The 22567-nt window shown below is 47.6% G+C and overlaps 1 protein-coding gene across 6 annotated transcripts in view; it reads left to right on the top strand.

The window, feature by feature from the left end:
- LOC143127644 (F-box/WD repeat-containing protein 7-like) overlaps nt 1-22054 on the top strand; it is a 54903-nt gene extending 32849 nt beyond the window's left edge. For 5 of the 6 annotated variants that reach the window (XM_076289252.1, XM_076289251.1, XM_076289250.1 and 2 more), the window contains 10 exons: nt 4831-4907; nt 5561-5702; nt 9374-9508; nt 9680-9803; nt 10639-10775; nt 11229-11342; nt 17598-17779; nt 18031-18256; nt 18600-18810; nt 19887-22054. In XM_076289252.1, the coding sequence (XP_076145367.1) occupies nt 4831-4907; nt 5561-5702; nt 9374-9508; nt 9680-9803; nt 10639-10775; nt 11229-11342; nt 17598-17779; nt 18031-18256; nt 18600-18810; nt 19887-20155 (1617 nt within the window). In that variant the 3' untranslated portion in view covers nt 20156-22054. Of the gene's footprint in view, nt 1-2193; nt 2480-4830; nt 4908-5560; nt 5703-9373; nt 9509-9679; nt 9804-10638; nt 10776-11228; nt 11343-17597; nt 17780-18030; nt 18257-18599; nt 18811-19886 lie in introns of those variants that run through there. The other variant, XM_076289254.1, reaches the window with a different exon arrangement.
- The last annotated feature ends 513 nt before the right edge of the window (nt 22055-22567 follow it).

The following is a 22567-nucleotide window of genomic DNA, read 5'->3' as shown; positions in this document are numbered from 1 at the left end:
TTTCTGCACACGCGTCTACAATATTCATGTGTAAACCAACCGACCTTGCATTTTTAAGGTCGTTTGGAGTTTGCTAAGTAGGCTAATTCCTGTCTAACACCTTGGTTCTTGGTTGTGACTCATTAGGCTTGTTTATATAAATACCCTTAAGTATTTATCAGAAGTCTTTGTGAAAACGCATTCAAAGCGTTGTACCTTTTTTAGTCCTCTCTTCACTCTCTGTGAAGAAAAGAGTTCATTAGGACATTTTTAGAAGTGTAATTTTCTGTACCACCAGTCTCTTCCTGATCTGTGCTCATACCTCACGCCACGACATTGTCTCGGGAATGATCTAATATCTTAATGGCTTTCCTTTAGCAGACCCCTCTTTCACACTCCACCCTCCCGTTCACTGGAATGGCTTCTTTTTTAGCCAGCGAGACCTTGTACCGTACATTAACGTTTGAGAATCCCTGTCCGTTACAGTACCAGGGGCGTCTTTGTGTCTGTTATGACTGATTTAATGGAATAGTTATTTTACAATCTATTGTTTGTTCAAAACTGAACACAAATCTCATGCACACATATAACATAAATAGTCTGCTACTCATTTTTTCAAATATATAGATGCATGAGGTGCAGAGGTGATTTTATGTTGAGATGAAACAGCCAGCGGATTAGGTTGAGTTGCTTTGTTGTGAATAACTGCCAAACGTGTGTGTGTGTGTGTGTGTGTGTGTGTGTGTGTGTGTCTGCGTCTGCCTGCCTGCCTGTCTTGTACTACTGGCTCCCAGAGGGAATGTTCGTCTCCTCCCAGCAACATCACATCACTTTAGTAACAGCGAAATAAAGCATGTGTTTGTGTGTGAGCATAAATATTAGAAAAGGGGAGTCAAAAGGTTGAGGCTAAGTAGTTCACAGCATTTGCTTGTTCAATGAGAATCAATTTGGTGGTGTGTTTGTGTGACACAAAGTATGTGTCTGCTTTTAGTCCTTTCATTATCTGATGCCTACGAATTGAAAGGGTAATTGGCACCTCAGAGTCCAGGGCCGACACTGTATTAAAGGGAGTAAAAGGCCTAATGATGAGGGAGGAACTCGCTTAGATTCTGCACCTTTGAAACTCATCGTCATAGGTGCTCTGTTTAGATAACAGCATATCCTACTAAAAACAATGAAAGAAACTTGAAGAGAAACGGCACAGACGATGGTGTCGTTTTTTTCCATACATATTGTGATGATTCAATATGTTTGATAAATAATGATATGTGTGTCAGGAGCCAGGCCCATGACACATTGGGATACAAGAAACATCTGAAACAACCAGCACACCGTTGGTCTTCTATAAAGTGCCCTACACTAATATATTTCTGCTGTCCTCTCTCTCTCTCTCTCTCTCTCTCTCTCCTGTCATGCACACACTCACACAGCCACCATGATGTCCCCTGTGAGACCACAAGTTGAGGCCTCTGCTCAGTGAAGTGAAATCGGAGTAGTGAGAACATGGATTCTTGCGCACATTGACATCTTTCCCGCGGACCACACGCGTGGTGAGACATGTCAGAAATCGACCACAATCAAAACCCCAAGTAGCCGAGTTGACTCTGGAGTCTGGCTCGACAACAAGACGTATCTCAGACGGAATAGAAGTCGTAGTTTTCGAACATGATTTGGTGGTTTATTAATTTATTCATTCAGGATTGCTGTTCGTAATAGCCCCGAACTAATTCAACAACTTTCTCATTGAGTGTATGATCCCAGCATTAATAGTCTGTAACAACACATGGGCACACCACAGCTCAAGGATACCTCCGGCGCTGCCAAGGGGAAGTAATCGGGCGAAAAGGAGGGAGGGTGCGTTATGAGAAACTATGAGCATAGCGGATGGCATTGGCAAATCAACAAGTGACGCATCGGGCCCGGTCATTTTATGAAATGCCGTCTATTTTCAATATGCTGGTTCATTCTGTCCTTAGTGTACATTTTGCTGCAGTGCAATCACCGTGCGTCCAAATGCTATCAGCGAGCGTCCACAGAAGGTCGGACTGTACCACATTCTTACCACTGGGAGCATGAAACTCGAGCTTTGACTCTGAACAGGCCTGAGAAAAACCCTCCCTCCCTTTCGTCTCTCTCTCTCTCTCTGACCCCACCTCCGCCTTCTGCTCGGCATTCCTCTGTCCCTTCATTATCGTACTGCAGAACCCAGGGAGAGGTAGTCAGTGTGGGAACCGCCAGGCACTCAGAGCGTTCGCAAATCTGGCATGTCACTGGAGCCGTCCTCTCGCTCGCCGTGACTGCGCTTTTCCTCGTCGGGTGTCTTGCCCGAGCATGTCCACGGCAGCTCGGACATACTGTTTGGATTTATCGGGAGAAGTAACATTTGGTGCTTGTGGAAAGATACGGATACGCTCGGATTTTACCTACTGACAAGCTAACGCCTCGCAACCAGGGTTGAAAGATGGGGTTCTATGGCACTTTGAAAATGATTTTCTATAAAGTGAGTATACATTTACTCTCATTAAAATACGTATCTAGTCATGTTGAGAGTTGCTATTTGTGTAACCCCATATATGATTTACATTACGTCTTATGTTGATGAAATGTAGGATATCTCGATAAAGATGGTCTAACCTTGGACTGGTTATGTGGCATGTCCGACAGTGGTGTGAAAAAAGGCGATATTTGCCTGGAGATATTTTCTGTTGCGGGAAATACGCATGAATTGACCAGTCTCATTTACATAACAGGAGTGGGGGTGTTTATTCGGCTCAAGCAGCGCAAGATCGTTTGGGTGTAAATTCCAGGTGTGACCCATTCATTCGCGCTAAAAGCCTTTTTGTACGTGGCTGATGCATATCGAATAAACCACTGAGTCGGATTAGCGCGTCTACCACACAATCTGGGTAAAATCGCTTGTGAAATGAGGATGTCAGTTAGCGCATTGATATGGTCGGTGCACCTGCTTGCGGCATTGACGGGAGTTCCCTACATGACGCCCTGGTTGCCTGATTCCCCCGGCTCACCTATATTCAATTCTGTCTGTGTCGCGCTCGCAATATTCTGCTTTGTTTCTCCTATTACTCCTTTTAATAAGTGTTCATTGAAACCTCGCGGTGAATCCGAGAGAGTAGGAAATATAACGCAACTAAAATCAGTTGTCGTCTTGTGCACAAGTCAAGCCAAGGGCGATGCTAAAGCCGATGAAACGACCACACAAGTGCTGTGCAGTGCACGACCTCGTTCCTTGACCACTGTAATAGTATCTCCCTGGTTAAATATGACGCATATTTGAGGTAGTATGGAATTTTGGTCAGGGCGTCTTGATTTTCTAGGCTGTATCAAGATTGTTCTGTTCTTCTGGGAACAGGAGCGCGTCCAACATCATTGTATTCTTTACAGTGCTAACAATGTTATGTTTTCCCCTCTGCCAAGGGCGCATTCCTGTAATATTAGTCACGTTTCTTAGCCACCTCATATCACTTAAGGTGCGGTTACGAGGTCAGTGCGGGGTTTTTTTTTTTGCCACGCCATCAAGCTCCTCCTAGCCCACCACTGTAAACACATTCTCTGGTTGACTAGTGTTTGTGTAAGATTGCGTTTAGTTATTGCTTTTTATCAGTCCTATATTCCCTTAAAAATTTCAGACGAGATTAAATTAAATATGCCAATATACCTAAATGGATTAGTTCCTTCCTCCCCTTGATAAGATGTGGCACGCCTTTCATCTCTAATCGCTTTCCTCAGGTTGTTAGTCTTAAGAGACAGCTGTCAGACAGGCAAAAGTATTAATGGGGGTTGACACCAGCCGTTCACTCCTTCCCCTTCGCTCTTGCTTCTCTCGATATCTGGCCCTACCTCCCCTTAATTATTTTTCGATGATGGACTGAATGTCAGTGCTTTCGACATTGGGGGGGGATACAATAAAAGTATAAATCGGTAGTAGTGCCCCCCATTACTTGTGTTATCTACCTCAATTTTTTTTCAAATGTTGTTTGCTTAGGTTTAACATCAGTGTCAATGAGGAGGACACCCATTTTGGCTTCAGTTGCAGCCACACAAAAGTGTGCCAGAGTGTGAAGTTCTAACGCTGTCAGTCATAACAGCTCAAAAGCATCTGTCGCCCGCCTGGGCCTTTGTAATGCAGATGGTGGCAGCTTTTGTGTTTGTGAATTCCAAGTGTTTGTTTTCCGCAAACTTGTGTGTGCTGCAAGCTCAAGTCGGTTGAGCTCAGAATAATATAAAGAGACACACACACACACATGCACACATTTGCATGCGCGTACACAAATACACACACTTTGATAGAGACAGCAAGGTACACACAGGTACCTAACTATGTTGTTGTTTTTTTAAATCAGGTTTGAATTCTTGCCCATGCTGGACACTTTCTTAATACCATTTCCTAACCTGATTCTGGGTGTATCGCTCCTGAAATGTGGTTTTGTAATGAGTTTAGGTGACTTACCGTAAGGCTTTTATGTCCAGAATGTGAAGGCAGCTATTCCATCTCACTTGAGCTGCCTCTATCTAGCCACTGACAGGGCATTATTCAAACACATTGGATTGTTTGTGGTCTTTTTCTGTGTGTGTGTGTGTGTGTGTGTGTGTGTGTGTGTGTGTGTGTGTGTGTGTGTGTGTGTGTGTGTGTGTGCTATCACTATTTGCTTTAAGGCTGAGAAGGCTTTTGTCTTATGTGGATTTGTGTTTTTTGGTGCCCCTTTGGCTAAATGCAAATGAAACCTCAACACCCATTTGTGTTTGTGTGCGAGTGTGTTTTGAGTCAGCTCTGGGTGCAGTGGACCACAACCACCTCTCACTCCCTCCTCTCTGTCCCTTTTGTGTTTCCAGATGAAGAGGAAGTTGGACCAAGGCGAGGTCCGATCTTTCCCTTCTGGAAAGAAACCAAAGGGCTCAGACTATTCAAGGTAAGACCCCACACACACACACACACACACATACACACACACACATATATATACACACACACACCCACCCATCCACCCCCCCCCCCACCTTCAGAACAACAACACTCCCCTCAAGCACAAAACACACACACACACCACCTTCAGAGCAACAACACTCCCCTCACACACACACACACACACCACCTTCAGAGCAACAACACGCCCCTCACACACACACACACACACACACACACCACCTTCAGAGCAACAACACTCCCCTCCCACACACACACACACACACACACCACCTTCAGAGCAACAACACTCCCCTCACACACACACACACACACACACACACCACCTTCAGAGCAACAACACTCCCCTCACACACACACACACACACAACACACACACACACACACACACACACACCACCTTCAGAGCAACAACACTCCCATCACACACACACACACACAACACACACCACCTTCAGAACAACAACACTCCCCTCACACACACACACAACACACACACACACCACCTTCAGAACAACAACACTCCCCTCACACACACACAACACATACATACATCTTCAAATTTCTGCTTTCATTGCATCTATCAGAGTTTTTGTTTTAATCAATCATCTTTAATCTATCCCTTCTTTTCTGCCCCAGCCCTGTGGGTCTCGTTCCATACTCGGCCACACCCACCACATTCGGGGACCTGCGAGCGGCCAATGGCCAGGGGCATCAGAGGCGACGCATCACTTTAGTCCCGCCCCCAGCCGGCATGCAGGATTGGCTTCGCACCTTCCAGGTGAGTTCATGCGTCCCACAATAGAAGCACAAAGCGTAGACAAAAAAACATATTCATCAGTGTCATGAAAACCTACTCAGAGTTTAACATTCTCAGGCAACCGTGCCTAAATTCAGGTGTGGGCCTATATCCGTAAACAGATGGTTGTAAATGGATCATTATATATAGCGACTTTGACGATTTCAGCTAACTGAAAGTGTCCTTGCTTTAAGCCCTGTCTACTGTATTAGACGTATAACGAAAGGTCTGCCAAGACACTGACCTTCCCACTCTGCACAATCACTGCAGTGTGTATGGGATATCTTGCATTTGTGAAAACCGTATAAGAAAATACAAGAAATATAAGATAAAACAAAAAATCTTTTTTACTGTAGAGGTTCTGTATACCCCGCTGTCTTTGATAAGGATTCAGAAACGGCAAAAGTGAATTTGATTACCTTTGGGTGGCGTATTTGCTTGGGGCGTAATATCCACTCCATTTTAATGTGCTGGAGGCGAGCGGCCCTCTCTGCAGGTATTAGCTGCTCCTCTGTGAGGGAGGGAGAGAGAGCGAGTGAGTGAGTGAGGAGTGTGTGTAGTGCGAATGAGAGCCTTGCTTTGGGTTTAGTCAGGGCTAGTGTTTTAACGTAATTAGCTTTCCCCTCATGCACATCTGCAGAGGGCTTATGTCTGCCTTCGCACATACTCCACAGCCCTCGCACAAACACTCTCTCTCTCTCTCTCTCTCTCTCTCTATACACGTCTTTCATTCTCTGTGTGTAAAGGTTCGTCTGCATATAGCACACACACACACACTCTCTCTCTCACCGATAGTATCGCCTGCTGCAGGCATTTCTTAATTCTGGTATATTGTCACAGGTGTTTGCTAACCCTGCAGGTACAGGTGTGTGTGTGTGTGTGTGTGTCTGTCCTCAAGTGATAATCCTATCCTCAGGTAAAGAGAGGCCTCATATTCTTCTCCCTGCAGGTCCCCACATGCCCCCCGCCAGACTTGCGTCAATATTAAATGAGCCTTTCATTCGTGTCCCTCCGACAGACTCAGCTGTGAGACCACACTCGCAGCTTTTCGCAGTGTGACCGTTGGGCGGCAAAAAGGCCCCTGAAAGGAGGTGGACGGTCTGTTTGCCCCAGTGAAAAGCAGGCTTAGGGCAAGTCTACAAAGTTTGAGTGCCACCTTTTCTCTCGGTCAGACAGGTAGGGGTGAGATCACCTCTCCTCCTCTCAGTCGTCTTTTTAAAGAAGGTGGGAAAAAAGAGATTCCGTCTCGATCCGAGGTGGCAGTAGCAGCTAATGAGGTCGCTTGTGTGCAAACCAGCGGTTCATGGTTTCATTTGTTCTGGGGCTGTGGTGGAAATCTAAATCTGCTATGGGTAGATTATTGTGCTGGCTTACCAGCTGGTATTAGTGCCAGCATCCGGCATTACCTCTTCTCAGAGCTTTCCCCCTGGCTTGTGTGTGTGTGTTTGTGTTTGTGTGCGCATTCGTGCCCTGGAGTACAGTGAAGGATTACACACTGCGCTTTTTTTTTCTGGTTCTGTAACTAGTGCAGTTGTTAATCGGCTCCTCTTTTTGAACGCTTTCCTCCCTCTTACGCAAAATCTCCCAGCCGTCGAGTAGTTTACAAAACTTCCTCAGAAGTGGCTTTGTAACCCAGCTCCCTTTCAGGAGATCGGTCTTAACCGATTACATCATGAGCCCCCACTACCCCAATCCCCCCCACACACACACACACACACACACACACACACACACACACACGGGTATACACATTCAGACATCTTACCCATATACTCTAATTTGCGAATGCAGATGTACGTAACCTTTCCTGCCTCAAACAAAATGTTCTGTTTGCCAGCCGTTTCCTCTGGGGTCACAGACCAATCTGATTTGCAGAGGAAATGATCATTATCATTGCCCATTACGCACGCACGCACGCACGCGCACACACACACACTGGTGTGTTTGCTCATCTGTCGTTAGAGCCATTTTTTTTCCTTGCAAGGCTTCTCTATAATGACTTTCCACAGACAGTGCGCAGTACTGGGGCATGCATGTGCAAGTGTGTGTGTGTGTGTGTGTGTGCTAGCGAGTGCGCATACGTGTGACCTGTGTGTGTGTGTGTGTGTGTCCACGTGTGTAGAGGGCACTGCTCTGATGATGTGATTATATCTGGGGAGTCAACAGCAGCCCACTGACTAATTACGTAATTAAGTACTTCTCTCCATCCTTCATTTGTTTTTTCTTCCTCCCCTCTGTTGCTCCCTCCCTCCCACCCTCGCTCCCGCCTTTCCTCCTTCCTGTAATTACCCCTCTGCCAAATTCCCTCCTCTAATCCGGAGGAAGAGGCTCTGGCTGGTTCTGGGCACCGTGTTCCGCCGAGCGTGAAGGGAGTACCTGTTCCGCGTTCTGCAGCGGCAGGCCAAAGCTGTTCCTAATCAAGAACCTCAGTCTCTAGCACCCCGAAGTGCACTGGCTCACTCGTTTGAGAGTGCTGTGATGCTGAGATAGAAACAAGAAAATAAAACACACATAGAATGATGGATTATTTTGCTCTCTCTCTCCCTCTCTCTCTCTCTCTCCCTCTCCCTCTCTCTCTCTCTCTCTCTCTCTCTCTCTCTCTCTCTCTCTCTCTCTGTTTCACCTTCATTTGTTCTCTTGCCTGTTCCATCCTTCCTGTGTTCATTCATTATTCCGTTCGTTCTTCCGCCCTTTCTTCCTCTGTAGTCCCCATATGCTGGTATGGCTGCGTACGCCATTGTTGTTTTGTTGGCGGAGGGGAGTAATTGGTTACTGTTGTAGCCTGCTCCATTCCTGAGGGATGGATGGTGTGTGTATGCTACGCACGTACCACTGTTCGTGTGTGCGTGTGTGTGTTGGTGAATGATGAGTTCCCCCCTCTCTCCTCAAGGCCATGTTATATAAGGATCACACAAGGCCTTTTTCTCTGTATCTCTCCATCTCCCTGTGTGTGTGTGTGTGTGTGTGTGTGTGTGTGTGTGTGTGTGTGTGTGTGTGTGTGTGTGTGTGTCTTTGGTTATCAATGTTCTATTCCCTCTTCATCTGCTCTGCATGGTCCCCCGTGGTCCTGTTAAATCCACACACAGATTCTACGAGAGTAGACCCTCCCCTTTCATGCACAGACATGTGCGTGTGACTACAGTGCACTTTCCACTGTAGTGAAATGTCTCCTCATATATCCAGGGTTCCCACGGGTCATGGAATTTCTGGAATATCATGGGATTTTGGAAAGTCTAATCCAGACATGGAAAGTCAGGGAATTTGATCATTTTTGGGGCAAAGTCATAGAATACCAGGGAATCCTGTTGTAGCGGTTTAAAATTTACTTGCCAAAATACATAAATACAAATATTTTCAAGCAGAACTGGTGATTTGCTTTACTGCTTCCTTGAGTATCACAACTTTGTTTATTCAATGCCCATTTATTCATCTCACACTAAAAAGTAAAATTTTCTTGAACACTATACATTAGTAAATAGTATAGTAAGTCATGGAAATTGATTTTTTTTTTGTAAGGGAAAAATCGTGGAATTTTACATTTTATTTAGCGCGGAATTGTTATCATTGAAAGATTTTTTTTATGTATTTATGTATTAAAAAGGATATCTATCTTTTTCTTCCTCCCCCCAACTCTTCCTCCCTCCTTCCATCAGACCTGGTCAGGTCCTGAGAGGCTGTTGGCTCTGGATGAGTTGATTGACAGCTGTGAGCCATCTCAGGTGAAGCACATGATGCAGGTGATCGAGCCACAGTTCCAGAGAGACTTCATCTCACTGCTGCCCAAAGAGGTACACACACACAAACACACACGCATACGCACACAGCTACACAGTTGGAAAATGCACACAGCAACACTGTGCCTCATTCATTTATATTCTCTGTGTCTGTGTGTGTGTGTGTGTGTGTGTGTGTGTGTGTGTGTGTGTGTGTGTGTGTGTGTGTGTTTTGCCTTCCTCCAGCTGGCTCTGTATGTGCTGTCATTCCTGGAGCCCCGTGCTTTGATGCAGGCGGCTCAAACCTGCAGGTACTGGAGGATTCTGGCGGAGGACAACCTGCTGTGGCGAGAGAAATGCCGAGAGGACGGTAAGGACACACACACACACACACACACACACACACACACACAGAATCTTGAATTTCCCCTTGGGGACCAATATAGTGTGTAAGGAATGAAAAAAGAAATGTACGAATTTCTTCACCTTTATTTTATGCACATAGGTGGACACACAGACACAGACACACACTGTCTCTTTGTGGTTGCCTGCATCCATTCAAGTGAATACCACAGTGACGCACGTACTGTTCCCACTCAAACACACACACACGCAAACACACACACACACACACACACACACACACACACAGACTATATTGCTTTCATACAGGCGTACACCTCCTCCCTCCCCCTCTCCCTCTCCCTCTCTGCCTGGAGCTCTGCAGTGCAGTGCAGCAGTATCAGTAGCTTTGGGCTGTATGCCAGCCACTTCAGTGAGCCTCTACAACAACACCTCCATATCAATGAGCTTTCACGCTCACGCAAGCACTCGGTCACAACCGAGTAGGCACCCCAATGAGCCTCCACACACGCACACACACACGCAGAGAAAAACTCGCTCTCCTAACCTCGCTCACAAGCAGGAGCGTAAACATCCTGAGTGCCCACATATGCACACACCCCCACACGTTCTCTCCGGAACGTCTTTTCAGATCCAATGCGATGCAGATAACACTTGTCATTAATATTTATCTCTCTCTTACTCCCCCTTTCCTTCTCTCTCTCTCTTACTCCCCCTCTCCTCTCTCTCTCTCTCTCTCCCTCTCCCTCTCCCTCCTCCTCCTCCTCCTCCTCTTCTTCTGTGTCTCTGATCCTCTCTTCTCTCCCCCTCCTCGTCTGCTCTGTCCTTCTCCTGGTCCGTAGGCATCGACGAGCCCCTGCATGTGAAGCGGAGAGGCCTGATGAAGCCCTGCTTCATCCACAGCCCCTGGAAGAGCGCCTACATCCGCCAGCACAGGATAGACACCAACTGGAGGAGAGGAGACCTGCGCTCGCCAAAGGTGCCAGCCCACACACCTGTGCACCTGCCAGTCCCAACAAACATGCATGCGCATACGGATGTGACCCTTGTTCTCACACACACACACACACACACACACACACACAAAATCATTTACTCACTCGCAATCATGACTCATTTCATTCGGTCATGCCTAGGCATGCATGCATGTGCACACCCTTCCAAAAGAGCATACACACACACACACACACACACACACACACACACACACACACACACATTCATTCATTCTCTGTTGTGTTCAGGCAGCTTATCAGGTCAAAATGTTTTCTCTTGACCTCACTCCATATTAAGGTCATTTTTAAGCCAGTCCTAAGATGGGTTTTGTGACCTGCCTGTAAGCCGTCATAAGGTGCCATAAAGTACCTGGCTCAGCAGTTGACCCCTGTTGACGTTTGACCACTGCTTAACTTTCATTTCACCTCTGCCCCAGGTGTTGAAAGGTCACGACGATCATGTGATCACCTGCCTGCAGTTCTGTGGAAACCGGATAGTCAGCGGCTCAGACGACAACACCCTCAAAGTGTGGTCGGCCATCACTGGGAAGGTGAGGCTTCACACACACACACACACACACACACTCATTCTCACACACACACACTCTCTCTCTCTCTCTCTCTCTCTCTCTCTCTCTCTCTCTCTCTCTCTCTCTCTCTCTCTCTCTCTCTCTCTCTCTCTCTCTCTCTCTCTCTCTCTCTCTCTCTCTCACACACAGACACACTTACTCACTCTGTCTCTCTCTCTCTCTCTCTCTCTCAGTGTCACTGACCTGCTTTCAACTTCTGTCTCCATATTGCTGCATGTCTATCCTGTATCAGAAAAGGTGTGGGGGGGGGTCATACCATGATAAGATCATTTGCCTTGGTGCGGTTTCATGTGTGTGGTTATTGTAGCATTCACTGGTGTTCTGATCCTTTCTTTTCTAAAGGAACAGTCAGTCGTGCCTTTATGTCCTTTTAAAAGGTCTTTTCCAATCTTGCCAAGTGAGAGAGGGAGATGGAGAAAGAGAGAGGGAGAGAGAATGAGAGAGGTTGAGAAAAAGAGAGATGGAGAGGAGAGTAGTCGCCGGGAGATTGGAGGAGCTGTAAAAACAGGCGAGTGGAAGATATGGTGATTAAACCTGGCGGGAAGAAAGAGAGGCTACGGCACAGCAGTGAGGACGGGTGAAATGGAGAGAGGGAGAGGGGGGGGGGGGACAGGAGGGGGGCCGAGAGAGGGAGACGACGGCCATATTTCACCGCCGAGATTGGGTGCCCTCTCTGCTCAACCTGCCAGCCACTCACCATCACTAATGAAACCCTCCAGATTTTATAGAGCATGCCAGACCACACACACACACACACACACACACACACACACACACACACACACACACACACACACACACACACAGAAAGAGAGTCCGTCCATTTCTTTTCGGAGCCGAAGGACAACACGGACATACTCAAATGTAATTACACCCCTGTCTCCCGACTGACTGTAAAATTGGCCAATTAAAGTGTCCTACCGAGGGAGGGATGATAAAAATCAGCCAATGGCGAAAGGTCCAGACTAAAAAAAGCCCAGTCGGCCAGAGGGCCGTTGGTGGTGGTGGTGGTGGGGGGGTTTGAGTGGTTGATTGGCCATCATAAATCAGCACCGATTGTCCTTGAATGACGGGTCCCTTTGAGGCACAGAGAGACCACAGGCATCTCGCCCTCACCCTGAACAGAGCAACACTTCAGCCAAAATGGCAAACTGGAATAACTGCACACAATAAGACCTTATTTATGAGAGCAAGGGTCACTCCACATACAGAGTAAATGACCCTCCTAAACACATTTACGCCCCCCCAACCCCCCGTCCCCCGTCTCCGTTTGGCTAATGGAACAGACCACACGGGAAGCACTCCCTATTACGAGTTAATAAATGGGGAGAGCCCATTGTTTTTTTTGTTTTTTTTCCAAGGTTGGTGGAGATGGTGACCTACTACAAGATTACTGTTCCACTAGCCATCTGACCTTGGGCTGCAATGTGGTCAGCCATTACTCGTTCTTGGACACTGGGCATTAAGATTACCACGGTGCTGGAGTTGGGCTGACACTAATGTGTTATCTAATACATGGTCTTTTTATCTAGCTGCATTAGTGGCAGGAAATGGATACTCCTCGTGTAATGGTATAGCGCTATTTGTGTAGGTTACAATGTAATGCTGCGGTCACCCACATATATACATACTTATTATGTTAACAGTGCTTTAGTGGTGAAGTAAAAGCGTTTTAACATAAATGGCCTGTTGCTGTGTAATCATTAACTGCCATTTACTTCCTCTCTTGGGGAGGGCTGGGGGGAGGACCTGACATGATGAATTGTCATGGGCCGCGTGGTTGGAATTCCTGCCGCCTTTTGTTCCGGAACTTTCATGTGCTCTCAGGCACATGTCTGTGTCCTCACGTTACTCTGTGAATGGAGTTCTGTGAGGGTGTTGTGTTGGAACGGGGCTGAAGTCTGATTGAAATTGTTGCTGGAATGCACACAGTTGTGTAAAGTGTAATTGATGGCAGAAGGCTGTGGCTGTTAGTAGAAAACTGTCTGGTGTGCTGCTGTGTAGTCAGGGAATGGTCACTCGAATCCCTAATCGATTTAGTGTGGGTTTAGGGATTAATTGTGAAAGATATGCCCTTAATCTTCCTGCCCCCCCCCCCCCCATTGCTCTCTCTCCCTCCCTCCCTCTCTTTCCATCTCTCTCCCGCTCTCTCTCTCATGCGCGCTCTCTTGCTTGCTCGCTCACACTCTTTTGTGATTTCTCTTTTCTCTCCCAAGGCATTTTCACTCTCTCAGGATTTGGCCTTGTCCCTTAACTGGAGGGTGAAAAAGTGAATTTCTGATCTGTCCATCTGTTTGTGACAAAGCCAATCCCTAAGAGATGGATGAGAGAGAGAGAGAGAGAGAGAGAGATAGTGAGGGTGCAGTGGGACTGGGATTCTGTCAACAAGTTCTTGGGGATTTTCTCATTAGGATGGATAAATTCATGCTTGGATTCCTCTGCCGCTGATTGTGAAGAAATCTGCTCACTTTAGCATACACCCAGTAATGCCTCTAGAATCAGCTTCTTAGCTGCTTGGATCTTAGGATTACAGCCACACATGGTACTCCCATATTTAGAGAGCTCTCTCTCTCTCTCTCTCTCTCTCTCTCTCTCTCTCTCTCTCTCTCTCTCTCTCTCTCTCTCTCTCTCTCTCTCTGTCTTTCATTTGTTTTCTCTCACTCCTATCTTCTGCCTTTTCCACTCCTATCTCTCCGTCCTTTGTATCTCTCTCTCTCTCTCTCTCTCTCTCTCTCTCCCCCTCCCTCTTTATTGTGTACCCACTCGACGATAATCTGCATATCTGCTGCAGTATGTGTGCAGTGTGCAGTGGCTGATGGCTGCTGATAGCCTGCCTATGATAATCTCCCCCCACCTCACACACACCACACACACACACACAGGAGCCTCTGGCTCTGCTGCACACACTGAGTGGATGGGTGGCGCTCGGCGAGCCGCAGTCTTTAACGGCTATGTGCCGATGCTCTAACAGTCATAGTGCTGCGAAGACTTGTGTGGTCACTGATCGTGTGCTCAGACCCTTGCGGAGACTCGTGTGGTCACTGATCGTGTGCTCAGACCCTTGCGGAGACTCGTGTGGTCACTGATCGTGTGCTCAGACCCTTGCGGAGACTCGTGTGGTCACTGATCGTGTGCTCAGACTCTTGCCGGTGTTAGAGCTGGTCTCTGTTGGCACAGTGAAGGCACACCTCTGCCTGCATAAAGCATGGACAGGTTGGGTTTCTGCTGTTCCATAACATGATGGTTTGGGTGGAGAAGTACAAGGATACAAGGAAGTTTTTTGTCACATGCATAGTTACTGGAAGTAAGAAATGCAGTGAAATTATGTCTGGTGTCAGCCTATTTGTGCATTAATGGGGGGGGGAGGGGGTAAAAAGTGCAGTAGAAGAGGGGTTTAGTAGATTAAGTGACAAGGGCTGCATAAGAAAGGTGGGGGAGGATTGGGATTGGGGGGGGGGGGCACCAACAAGGAGCACTCAAGAGTACTCAAGTAACGTGAGGATGAACATGATCAGGGCTGGCTAGTAGGGCTGGGCAATATGGCTGAAAAATGTATCACAATAAAATGTTTCATGTCAGTTGGTATTGGTATTTATTGATTGATTTTAACAACGTAGTGGTTTCATTGGGCCTGCTAGCCAAAGTGGCTTGAAAGAGGAAGGCTGATTATGTAGACCAAGGGACTGTGGATGTATGGAGAGCTCCTTTCCATATGTGAGAAAGAAAAGGCTTATGGCTAAACATGTGACACAGGACACCAGAATATACATGGTGACTGTACAGGACTCCTTTCATTGCACACTAGAGTATATTATTTCATCTATTGTAGCCAAAACCAATGGCAAACAGGAGTACAATTAGTCACCAACTTTGGCAATAAGTTGTGTGTGTGTCCATAGACCCACATGCACAGAGAGAGCCTGGAGCTGCTGTTTAATGTGGAGAGGGTTTTTTTCCACCTCTGTCAGCACAGTTTCGGTGTACATTCCTTCTGCAAACAGAGACTGCTCCACCTGCTGCTCTCCTGTCTGGACCTGCCCTGCCCTTTTGAGTGTGTGTGTGTGTGTGTGTGTGTGTGTGTGTGTGTGTGTGTGTGTGTGTGTGTGTGTGTGTGTGTGAGTGTGTGTGAGAGCGTACAGTATGTGCCGGTGGGTTGAGCGAGTGAGAGCATGGCAGGGTGGGAACAATCACAGGCGTGGCAGCAGCGCACACACGGGCAGAAAGAGCTGCATTGCAGAACCCACCGATGCCTGGCGTGGCATGATGCACGTTTTTAACAAGCGCATCCACCGTCCACTGCCTCGCTGTCCAGGCCAGCTTCACTCATGCTGGACCGGGGGAGCCTGTTAAGGAGATTGGCTGTTTAATCAGCCGCAGCCTATACGGGAGGGACAAGGCGGTGGTCAGTCACTTGTCCCGTGTGCGTCCAGGGTGAGGTCCTTCTATTTGGGATATCCCGATGGCCTGGGGGGGGGGGGGGGGGGGTTTGGGGTTGGTGGATGCGGGTGTTTAAGCAGTCGGTGTTGAGGGAGCATGTGTGGAATGTCAGGTGTGATTGTCAGGCTGCCAGGCCTCCCCGGCAACCGCCTCAATATTTAACCCGCATCGCCTAGGAAACCAGCGGTCAGAAAGAGCGAGTGTGGAGTGGAGGGGAAGAAGGGGACGGAAGTGAGGGAGACGGAGGGAGATGTGACGGGCGAGTGGGAGGAAGGGAGATGGAGGGAGGGAAGGGCGAGTGGGAGGGAGGGGTGTTTTTTTTTTGAACATAGCTGTGAGCAGCAGTGCTTAAATATTTGTCTTTGTGTTTTCACGCCTTTGGCTTCTTCCAGGAGATTGTCAGATCTCAGCACTCGTGTGTGTGTGCGTGCGTGTGTGTGTGTGTGTGCGCGTGCGTGCGTGCGTGCGTTTGCACTAACACTGTTCTCGGAAGAACAGTACAGTTGCACCAACTAGATTTATTCCCTGTCCGCATAGCCAGACCATGGGACTCCCCGTATCAGAAATGCACACCTCAGCAGACATATATCAACTGTGAGAGAGAGAGAGAGAGAGACGCACAAATACACACACACACACACACACACACACACACACAGTTTCTTTGCCGTATACCCACTCACATAACGGTACAGTTGACCCGCTACTCTACATCCTTATCAGCAAATGTTCTTGCAGAGAGAATATCTTGAGCATGTACCACTGGTGAAAGCAAGAACAAATATCTCAGCTGAGTAGGTTCGAAACACCGTTCTAGACCTTTCTCTGTATCCATCCCCCACCTCTCTCTCTTTCTCTCTCCCTCTCTTCTCCCCCCTCTCACGCTCCTCTCATCTCCTCTCGTCCCCTCTTTGGATCAACAGGGGGGCCCTAATTCATTTGCACTTTTGCGGGAGCATTTTCCGTCATCCGACGGAATTAATCGCATCGACTTAAATTCGCCCAATTACATTAAGACGCACCAAAATGAGCGCCCAGGCGAGCCGCCGCCATCAATATCCCATTAAGTGGCTCTGATGAGGCTGGCTGCCGAGGTTTCATCAAGGCGCTTCTCCTTGACTGGGGAAGTGGGTGCACTCTCTCTCTCTCTTTCTTTCTTTCTCTCTCTCTCTCTCTCTCTCTCTCTCTCTCTCTCTCTCTCTCTCCCTCTCTCTGTCTCTCTCTCTCTTTGTCTCTGTCTGTCTCTCAGTCTGTCTGTCGCTACAGATGATGGAGGAAAGAGAGGGACCCAAAAGACATTTGTTTTTGTCTGGCTGAAAGGGTTGATGAGGGGGGTGGGGGGTGACATAAGAGACAGTGAGGCGCGCGGCACTCTGAAAGGGGATATTTCACCCTCGTTTGGCGCCGTTGTTATGTTTGTAAATAATCTCGGTGAGTGGGTGGGGAGCGCAGCGGTGGAAATAAGTCGGTGCGCGATCCCAGACGTTGTGAATCATTTCTCTGCTCTCCCAATTTCCCCTTCCTTATCACCACCCCCTGCTGTCCCCCATCACCCCCACACACACCCTATCGCGCTCTCGCTCTCTCTCTGAGCAAGAAAATGAAATGCTCAATTGGAAGGAAAAGCAGTGATTGTTAAAGCAAGGACTGTAATGATGGTAATGTTACATAGCTATTAATAACTCCCCCCCTCTCTCTCTCCCTCTCGCCCTCTCTCTCTCTCTCTCTTTTCTCTCTCTCTCTCTCTCTCTCCCTCCCTCTCTCTCTCTCCACCCACAGTGTCTGCGGACGCTGGTGGGGCACACGGGTGGCGTGTGGTCGTCCCAGATGCAGGACAGCACCATCATCAGCGGCTCGACGGACCGCACGCTTAAGGTGTGGAACGCCGAGACGGGCGAGTGCGTGCACACGCTCTACGGTCACACGTCCACGGTGCGCTGCATGCACCTGCACGGCAAGAGGTGAGTGTCCCGGTGTGTGTGTGTGTGTGTGTGTGTTTCTACGGACCGCCTGTGTGTATCCCCAAGCCTCTTTGTGCTAACTGTGCTTATCAGATTTGGAAGTAAACAGCGGTAATAAATTAGCAGAGGCAGAACAGCACTTCCTCTGAGGAACCGGCTCCTTAAGAGCGTTACCGGCCTCTTCCTCCTCCATTACTTCCTCTCCTCCTCCTCCTCCTCCTCTCTAACGAAGTGGTGTTTTCCTCCTCTAGGGTGGTGAGCGGCTCGCGGGACGCTACGCTGCGCGTGTGGGACGTGGAGACGGGCCAGTGCCTGCACGTGCTCATGGGCCACGTGGCGGCCGTGCGCTGCGTCCAGTACGACGGACGCCGGGTGGTCAGCGGCGCCTACGACTTCATGGTCAAGGTGTGGGACCCCGAGACGGAGACGTGCCTGCACACGCTGCAGGGACACACCAACCGGGTCTACTCGCTGCAGGTGAGACACACACACACACACGCGCACACACACACACACACACACACACGTATGCATGTACGCATGCTTTTGTCAACACATAACTGCTAACTAATTGTGTTGATGGGTTTTGTGTGAAACAAGCTAGCACACATACAAACACAAACAAAATGGTATCACCCTATAGGGATCTAGCTTCATATCGTGGCAGTCTGTCATTTGAATTTATTCTTAAGTGGATAGACAAATACATATTGCCCATATACACCAACCATGTGCCACTTGTAATGGAAGTGCTATATATGTGTGCTCATGTTCACAAGTACGTACATTTAGTAAACGTTTCACCTTGGCCTTTCTCCAGTTTGACGGCATCCACGTGGTGAGCGGCTCTCTGGACACGTCGATCCGCGTGTGGGACGTGGAGACAGGCAACTGCGTGCACACGCTCACCGGCCACCAGTCCCTGACCAGCGGCATGGAGCTCAAGGACAACATCCTGGTCTCGGGCAACGCCGACTCCACCGTCAAGATCTGGGACATCAAAACCGGACAGTGCCTACAGACTCTACAAGGTAAGACAAAAAAGGGAGACCGTGAGAGTGTGAGAGGTTTTGTTTTTGTTCATGATGATGGAATGTAGAAACGACCAGGGGAGGAATATGAGAAAAGAGCAATAAAGATAGCAACACGAGAGGGGATGCAGGGAGATGGAGATACTCACAAAGCCACAGAGATACCGCTGACCGGCTCACTGAGAGACAGAGCTGATATGGATTCACAGGTGTGGACTCAGTCATCAGTGGACTCTAATTAGTGGACAGGGTAGGATGGGTGTTAAAATGGGGAATCAGTAGGTCAGGCCAGCAATGGGGTCCGTGGGTATTTCCAGACACACACAAAGGTGACGGAAAGGGATTACAATGGCCCCTGCATTCCTGACCGATTTACTCAGCAGAGCGAGACTGGGCTCGATTCTCTGTGTTTGTCTCCTGCACAATTACGCTCCAAAAACAAAACAGCGATTCATACAGAATACCAAACGCACAACACAACACAAAAAACACCCTGCCATCAAGCTGTTTGAGTTTATCAGATTCTTTGTGATTACGTTTTTACTCTGCTCAAATGTTGCTGTTTACGGTCTCCATTCAGGCATTCAGAGTAATCAGAAACTTTATTGCCAGTTAGCCAATTTTAGAGGCTTTGGGAATTAAAAGTTTGTCTTGACGGAGGATTATACACACAAACAGCTGCTCCTCAGCTTTTGGTTCAAAGCCTGATGATGACAAAAGATCACACAAATACTCACGTTATGAAATACCCTGTATTGGCTGTGTGTGTAGCAGATGGAAGGTAGACATACAGCGACCAATGCTGGCATTATTGTATATTTTTCATATATAGGCTGATCCAGCGATACTGGTATTGTCCTTAACCCCTTAAAGGTGTACAGTCACAACGATAACGGGAATGTTGTAAAATGAATGTTCTAAAGAATATTTGGGTTCATTGAATTCAACATAGAATTTTAGAACCTTGACTTGTTGCGGAACGGAATCTTATGTTTAGAATGTTCAAAAACCCACACCGTAAAGCGTGACACAAGCGGCTAATGCTAACGTCTTGCCCCTTCTGTGTCCTTCCCCAGGGCCTCACAAACACCAGAGCGCCGTCACGTGCCTCCAGTTCAACAAGAGCTTTGTGGTGACCAGCTCGGACGACGGCACGGTCAAGCTGTGGGACCTGCGCACGGGCGAGTTCGTCCGCGACCTGGTGAGCTTGGAGAGCGGCGGCAGCGGCGGCGTGGTGTGGCGCATCCGCGCCTCCAACACCAAGCTCGTGTGCGCCGTGGGCAGCCGCAACGGCACCGAGGAGACCAAGCTGCTCGTGCTGGACTTCGACGTGGACATGAAGTGAGCGGGCCGTCGAGGTCAGCGTGGCCAGCCGCGACTGAAAATATCGACGACGTGGTGAAGAGGGAAGCTTAAGAGACAAGAGTTTAACCCCTCTCCTCCACCCTCGAAAAACAACAACATGGAGGTAATGGGGAAATGGAGCTTTTCGTTGACTGCTTCGAGATCACCTCAAGGAGGTGGCAGGAGGCAACAGACGATGCCAGAATGTTCTAGAAGTCCATTTCCACATCACCTCCAGTCCCCCGCCCCTCTCTCCTTGGCTGTCGCCTCCCTTCGGACCGAAACCCAATCAAAAAAAAGGGATGGTCGGCAAGAGCTGAAGCACTGACTTAAAACTGATACAAAGGCCAAAATTTCTCCATCTCCCCCTACTGGTGTGGAGATGTAATTGCACAGAAACTCATAGATCTCCGAAACAGCCTGGTTTAGCAAAGTGGGGATGTGAGTACAAGGTACTGTAGTGAATGTAGGCTTCTTCAAGAGACATTTAATGCCAAGCCAGGCTGTGGAATGACTGCTGTACAAAATGAGTCTACAAGAAAGAGCGGGGGGAAAACCCCCCAACAAACAGACGTTTTGTCGCGACATGGTAAATATTGTATAAAGTAAAAACATGCTGAAACGGATGTAAATTGTTTTCTAAAGAGAATATGAATATTGCTTCTTATGGGGGTGGGTTGGGGCATGAAAAAAGTATATATGAGGCACCAGCCTTAAAAAAACTCACCTCATCACATTTTTTAAAAAACAAAAAAGGTTCACTTATTTGCCGCTGTAGTCTCTCGACATCTTATTTTGAGGGCATCCCGTACTGTGAAAGTCTGATCGTTTTTACATTGTCAACTCATGAAATGACAAACAAAAGAATCCATGCCACAAAACCCATCCTGTTCTACAATACTTGCCAAGAGACTCCCGAGTTTCACAGTGTTAATACCCCCACCCCTGGTCCACTCCCTGGCCTCCCCACCCCTCACCCTTTCTCTCTCTCGATCGCTCTCTCTCTCTCTCTCTCTCTCTATTTACTTGGTCAAGTTTGTGGAACCGTACTCTATCCTCTGTGGCCGCCAAACCCGCAAAATGGTCTGCTGCTACTAAGAAGACCTTCTTGTTATGTTTTGTTTTATCGATGCTGTTTTCATGGCTGTGACGTTTTAGTCCCAGGATGAATAACTTCCAAAACCAGACGTTGCTGTGTTTGACCTTGTCGTTTCGTTTGTGCCATTGATACTGAAGCCAAATGTGCCTCTAAGAGGCTAACGGTGATTGACAGCTGGTGTGCCTGCTTGTGGCTGTGTCTAGTTTGTTTTTGTTTGTTTGTTTGTTCTCGTCGGATGAAAGCAGAAAGTGAATGAATGAATGGGTTGTGTGGAAGAAGAGTAAAAAAACTTGCGCTCCGCTTCAGTCTTGTTAAAACGCGAGGAGGCTGTAATGGCATTGGTTACATAACGATGGGGATTCTTTTTTTTTGTTTTATTTATTATTGTATATGCCCACTGTAGTGCGGTGACTGTTTTGCTTTCTCTGTGTCGGATCTTGTTATGACTATGTGAAAGCGAGCCTTTTAGCTAAGCTGACCATCCACATTGGCCACTCTTCATGTTAATTGCCATACACCAGTCAAAACTGAACTGTGACATGTGATTGCGCATTGCTGTCCTACACAACCTTTATTTCTGTTCACCCCCTCCCTCCTACCGCCCCTCTTTTGCTCTGGTTTATGTTCTGGTCTGGTTTGTGAAATCAGATGAGTCTGGCTTTATGTTTCATTCAAAAAGGTGGGATTAGAGAAAAAAAAGGATCATCTTATCACTTGATCCACTACATTTTTTTTTAAATCATTATTGTTATTTTCTTATAAATTATAAAGTGCAATAAAATGTGCGGTATCATTTTTCAACTCTGTTCTCTCTGTGGTTTTTTTATGTGTTGAGTCTGAAGATGAGCTCCAGAATTTTTGGGTTAATCACCCCAACTAAAAAAGTTAGTCAATTGCTAATTTTCTTTAACATTTGTGTGTATGAAAGTTTTGTCATTAGGATCAATAAGGACATTTACAGTCTGCCAAGTATCCAGGAAGTTCTGATCGATTAAGATGCTGCCCTGTGCCGAAAAAGTCTTCTCTGACGCCACTTGTGCTGTCTCAGCTAATAGCAATGCTTTAGTCAAAATTTGAAGGGGCCCATTCAGAAGCACACTGCTATATGCAACAGCTATAATTCTGTCCAAAACGTTTCTCACAATGCGAGTCTGAGACCGTCATCCTCCATCCCTCTGCCATCAAATGGATTTATAGAATTGGCAGCCGCGTTGTTGAGGGACACGACAAGAAATGGCATTAGCAAGATTAAAAATGGAGAGGTTTTTTTTCTCATTCAAAAAAGATGGGTAATGCTTTCTTCTCTGTGAAGCC

This window comes from Alosa pseudoharengus, unplaced genomic scaffold (assembly GCF_046254945.1).
Source record: "Alosa pseudoharengus isolate Yale_2024_CS ecotype anadromous, Long Island Sound unplaced genomic scaffold, YU_APseudo_1.1 YU_APseudo_1.1_scf_17, whole genome shotgun sequence".
NCBI classification, from domain to species: domain Eukaryota; kingdom Metazoa; phylum Chordata; class Actinopteri; order Clupeiformes; family Clupeidae; genus Alosa; species Alosa pseudoharengus.
The sequence above is the reverse complement of the archived record's forward strand: the minus strand, read 5'-3'. Positions and strand labels throughout refer to the sequence as shown.